Consider the following 5,404-nt stretch of genomic DNA (forward strand, 5'->3'; position numbering starts at 1 on the left):
GGATGAGGTTCAACTCGGTGGCGGGCACGAGGGAGTCCCCCGCCTCGCTCAGGGTGGACTCCGAAATAGTCCCCGTGCCCACCACCGAGCAGCTTACCTCCTCGGGGCCCTCGCCCTTCGACTCCGAGTCTCCTGCCGTGAGCCCCTCTTCCAGGGCGAGGTGGACCGCCCGCTGGGCCTTCAAAAAGAGTACGGCCCTGCCATACATCTTGGAGGCCGTGACAGTGACTGAGGGGCCGACAACCCCAGCCGTCGCCCTCACGCAGGCCCCTCGATGTCGGAGTGAGCGTAGCATTGACCCCAAGTTGTCTTGTGAGTAAATTGAATGGTGACAGGGCCTTTGGAGCGGCGGGGGCTTTGGACACCGTCACCCAAACACTCAGTCCTTCCATGTTGTTCCTGCGGTCGGGCTGTCCTCCCTCCCGTCAATGGAAAGAAAGGACCTCTCTCTGTGTCTCTCCCTCCAGCGAGAGAACACTCTCCAGGGGCTGGGCACCAGGCAGGTCAAAGGGCAGGCAGGCAATGATGGCTCCTCCTTCCTTCCTTCCCTCTGTCCTTAAGGTTTGGAATCTCGAGCAGTCTGACAGGAGAAATCCGCCACACAGTCTGCTTCTGGGACAGCTGCCATAGTGGTACTTGTTCTCTCTCTGTGCAGGCCCTCTGGTCCATCCAATTGATTTCCAAAGGGTCTTCCCAGGAAACTTCTCTCACAAATGTGTTATAGACCCCGACAATCACATTCTGATTTAATGTTTTAAGTTTCCTTCGGACTTTGGTTTCTGTTTGGCCTGCCCCCGCCCCCTTGCTCCTTTTTGGGGGGCTGCCCCTTTTAATTCGTCCCTAAGTTAATTTGACTTGTTGGGTCGTTAAGGACAAATGTGCTGTGGAGATTGGGCTGGGCAATTGAGTCGGGAATTATTGCAGTCGTTGAATGTGGGCTGTGTGTATAAAAGGTGTTGCTTGGTGGCTGAAGGAATGGTTCAGGTGTTTAGAATGATGGGTGGTTTTGGAGTGAGGGTTTTCTTCCCAGTGTTGGTGTTAGTTGGGGCTGTTTGTTGCTCTGATACTTGGCAACAGTCTCTAGGCCAGAGATTTCCATGGATGTTCCAAGCCACCCCAAGGCCTCAGACAGTCTCTCCTCCTGGGCCTCCCATTGATTCCCATTTCCGTGTGTCTCCAGTGCAGAGTGTGAGGGTGCAGTGTGGAGAGGACAAGCTGCTGGTCAGGGTCCAGCTGGATTTATTTGGAACCAGGCACCTAGTAAAAGCTGCTGATCTGAGCCTGGGGACAGCAGGTTGTCGGCCAACCAGGATCTACTCTCAGAACCACACTGTCCTCTTTGACTATGGGCTCCATGAGTGTGGTAGCAGATTGCAGGTAATGTGAATCCTCAAGCTCTGCTTCTGAGCTTGGGCTGTATGTTGTTCCCCACTCTTGACTCACTCACTTGGTGAGATGTCATTGATATTGAGGAGATAGCTGTCTCTTGCTTTATTAAAAACCCAAACTAGCTTTCTATTCTGGATTGTACTTTGCTCTCACTGGTCTGAGTCTCTCCAACCCCATTGTTCTGGAAGCTTCTCTTTGCTTCCTCCAAGTTTTCCCTCTTGTTGTTGTTTTGAGGATTTTCAGTTTGATTTCCCCTCATTCAAATTAACTCAACTGAGGGTTGAGTTTCAGTCCAGTTTAACCCAATTGGATTGAGTCTGAATGAATTCTCTACCCATTGAAGTGGTGGTGGCTACCTCACTAAATATATTTGAGTCATGGGTAGATGGGTTTCTGATAGACAAGGGAGTTAAGGGTTATGGGGAGAAAGTGGGAAGGTGGAACTGATCCACTTCAGATCAGTGATGATCTTACTGAATGGTGGGGCAGGCTCTAAGGGCTAGATGGCCTACTCCTGATCCTATTTGTAATGTTCTTATGCATAGCAACACAGCTAACCAGATGAGGCCATTCAGCCCCTGCAGCCTGTTCCCCAGTCATTACAATTGAGACTGAGTCTCCATGTTCCTGTCTTCACAACATGATTCTCTCAATGGCCAGGAATAAATGCCTCTGTCCTGAATATCCTCAGTGAGTGACCATTCCCAGCTCTGTGGGGCTGGAGAGAATTCCAAAGATTCATCAGCTGCTGAATGAAGAAATTCCTCATCACATTAATCCTAAATGACTGAACCCTGACCTGGGATGACTACCCCTTAACAGACTGTCCAGCTTGGGGGAAGCAGCCTCTTCAGTGACCCTGTAATCCCCCTGAATTGTTTTAATGGGATGAGTTCATTTCTAACCCTGGTATAGAACATTCTCACTTCAGATCAGTTCCTCATTCCTTAAGCTGCTGTCTTTCAGATGACTGGAGATTTCCTGATCTACAGCACCCACCTGAGCCACAGCCCACAGTATCATGGATCTGTTATTGTGAGAACCAATGGAGCTGTCATTCCCATTGAGTGTCATTATTTTAGGTGAGAATCTTTACTTGATGATCAATAAGATCTCCAACTGCTAGTGACCTCTGACCTTGTTCTAAAATGTCTCCACTGTCTTCCCAGGAAGGGTAATGTGAGCAGTAACCCCATCAATCCCACTTGGATCCCATTCAGCTCCACCAGGTCTGGAGAAGGGCATCTGTCATTCTCACTGCGCCTAATGAATGGTATGTGATGGGTGGATGCTGAGTGATTTCCTGTCCTCACTCTCTGGGAGTGACACCCACTGTCTCCAACTCTTGTTGTCTTGTCCTTCAGATGACTGGCTTACAGAGCGCACGTCAACTGTCTACTACCTGGGTGAGCTCATTCACATTGAGGCCTCTGTTTCAATGAGCAACCACATGGCCCTGAAGCTCTACATTGACAGCTGTGTCGCTACATTGAGGCCAGGTCCAGACTCCAGCCTGAGATACAGCATCATTGACTACAATGGGTAAGGAGCTCTCTGCTTTCTCCAGCTGCTCCCATCTCAATGGTTTCTCTGGATTCACTTCATGTCCCTTTGTCCATCTTCAGTTGCCTCCTGGACAGCAAAGCTGAGGACTCCTTTTCAACTTTTGTGCTCCCAGGAAACGAGCGGGAGACAGACAAGCTCTGCTTTGACCTGGATGCCTTCCGTTTCTTTGGGGATGAGCGTTCCTTGGTAAGAGGAAGCTGATCATTGGGGTCCCCATGTTGGGAGGGAGTCACTAAATAACCACTTGTGTTGAATGTGTCCCTCAGATTTTCATCACCTGTCACCTGAAAGTAGTTCCAGTGGATCAGAGAGATTCCAGGAACAAAGCTTGTACTTGGCAGAAGATGCAGAATGTGTAAGTTTTCCCCTCTCCCTCAGGGATGTTTGTGTGGAGAAGTGATGCACAACCTGGTGGATTGACTGACTGACTTGTTTTGTTTAGCTGGACCCCATTGGAGGAATCGCACTCTGATATTTGTGCCTGTTGCCATGTGGGGAACTGTGGGGCCACAAGGGATTTGGGAATTGGATCCAGAGGAAGGAGAGATCTTGTAGCTGAAGCTGGTAGGTCATTGATCCCCTAGATGTGGGGGCTTCCCCCTTTCCCCTCTCTAACTGGAATGGTTGGTTATTGCAGAGAGTGAAGCTGGATTGAAGTGGGAGGCTGAGGCCTCACTTGGACCCCTGCTCATTCTGGATACTGATGGGACCAGCCTGGCAACAGCCTCCCTGAATGAAGCTGAGGGAAGGATACAGGAGAGGTCCCCAGGGGGTGAGTTGGCTGGCTGCTGGTTTCCATTTCCCCCTCAGTGTTAGTGTCACTAACTATTGGTTTCTCATTGCTTTATAGGTGTGGAGTCTGAGGTGGTCCTGATTGTGACCCTGACTGTGTCAGCTGTCTCTCTGATCTCTGCTTTGTCGATCACCTTGTTCCTGTACAGGAAACACAAACCAACTCTGTTCAACCAGTCATCAAACGATCAATAAAGCATTGACTCCTTGTTTCTAGTGTCTGGGAGCTGATTGGTCAATGCATCCACCATGTTAGTTCAATGGCTGTGAGGCAGACTGGGATGAGCCAATCCCAGCACAGAACTGGGCCTGCTGAATGATTGGTTTTACTGAGGGTTGAGAAACACTGACTCTCTGGATTTGATGGAGCTGCTGCTGGTTTTCTGTTTGAGCCCAGTGTGGGGGAGGGGGGTGTGATCAGGTCTGGGGATGTCCTTGTGGAGCTGAGGCTGCTGCCTCCTTTCCCATGGTGATGTTCACCCTCCTGGAGAGTGGCACAGTCAATTGGAATGTTTGACTAGTGGTTGTCACCCACAGTGTTAATTTGAGATGAATTTATTAGTTTAGCACCAAACTGTGAGCAACCCATTTACTGCTCTGAGGCTATGTGACTTTTCCATCATCTCTAAGCTCTTCACCTGAAGAAATTATACCATGAGCCTTCACACTTTAATTTTTTGGCAGGGTCCAACCCAAAATGTGCCCCAGATCACTTGATTTTCCTACAGCTTGTTGCTGTTGTACTGAGATGGTTCAGGATCTTTTCAGCCAGGTAGTCCTCCAACTTGCATCATTGCATGCACAGTTGTAAATGCATTTTACTGACTGCTTGTTCAGTGCTCTATAGTTTGAGATTTGTTTCTGCTGAAAATAGAGCATCTCCAATTTGAAGCTTGAAGATTGAAGATGGGTGAGTTCCAGAACAGGTACAGCACTTGGATATTCTACTGTATTGATAAATTCTCTACAATGGAGTCAGAGGGGACAGTATTTAAACAAACCCTTTGACCCAACTCATCCATGGCATCCAGTTTTTACTGTTAAACTAGTCCTGTATTGCCACTTTCAGTGACCTGTGTACCTGTACACCCAGATCCCTTTGCCTATCAATATTCTTATTCTGCCATTTAATGTATATTTCCTATCCATTTTAGACCTTCCAAAATGCATTACTTAACATTTGCCAGCATTGTGATGGGACTCGCCCCTTTTCTCAGAGCAGGATTTCCCCAATGGATTCCACTGGTCTGATCTTCCAGTCTGGAGGGCAGTGACCCACAGGATGTGAATAATGGTGGCAGTGCCCTGTCACTGGCAGTGGGTTATCTCTTCCACCATGACAGGGAGTGGAAAATCCCATGTTTAGTGTGAGTACACAGTGGAGAAAGCCACCATTCTGTCCATGGCATCAGCACCGTTCTTCCTGCTCCACATCGGCCTTGTCCCATTTCTGGGACAATTCTGCCCACAATGTCGGGTTTTGTCACAGCTGTGTCAATGTTTCCTAACTTTCTCAGAATTCAAAGTATATCTTCACCCTCTCCTTGTCATGGTGATTGTTCTTGCTGCACAGCAAAACTCCATACTGTGTGGACACCTCCATCTACCAGACATAAATTTTATTATTCATTCCTGGGATGTGGGCATCACTGGCTGG

At 48.7% G+C, this 5,404-nt stretch overlaps 1 protein-coding gene across 1 annotated transcript; it reads left to right on the forward strand.

The window, feature by feature from the left end:
- Window positions 1–975: 975 nt before the first annotated feature.
- LOC145360911 (zona pellucida sperm-binding protein 3-like) lies at window positions 976–3,942 on the forward strand. The gene is made up of 9 exons (XM_080216414.1): window positions 976–1,377; window positions 2,356–2,471; window positions 2,559–2,662; window positions 2,754–2,931; window positions 3,015–3,141; window positions 3,222–3,310; window positions 3,398–3,519; window positions 3,593–3,727; window positions 3,806–3,942. The coding sequence occupies exons 1-9, from the start codon at window positions 976–978 to the stop codon at window positions 3,940–3,942; spliced, it is 1,410 nt and encodes a 469-aa protein (XP_080072540.1).
- The last annotated feature ends 1,462 nt before the right edge of the window (window positions 3,943–5,404 follow it).

Source organism: Carcharhinus amblyrhynchos, chromosome 33 (genome assembly GCF_965287045.1).
Source record: "Carcharhinus amblyrhynchos chromosome 33, sCarAmb.v2.hapA, whole genome shotgun sequence".
In the NCBI taxonomy this organism is placed as follows: Eukaryota; Metazoa; Chordata; class Chondrichthyes; order Carcharhiniformes; family Carcharhinidae; genus Carcharhinus; species Carcharhinus amblyrhynchos.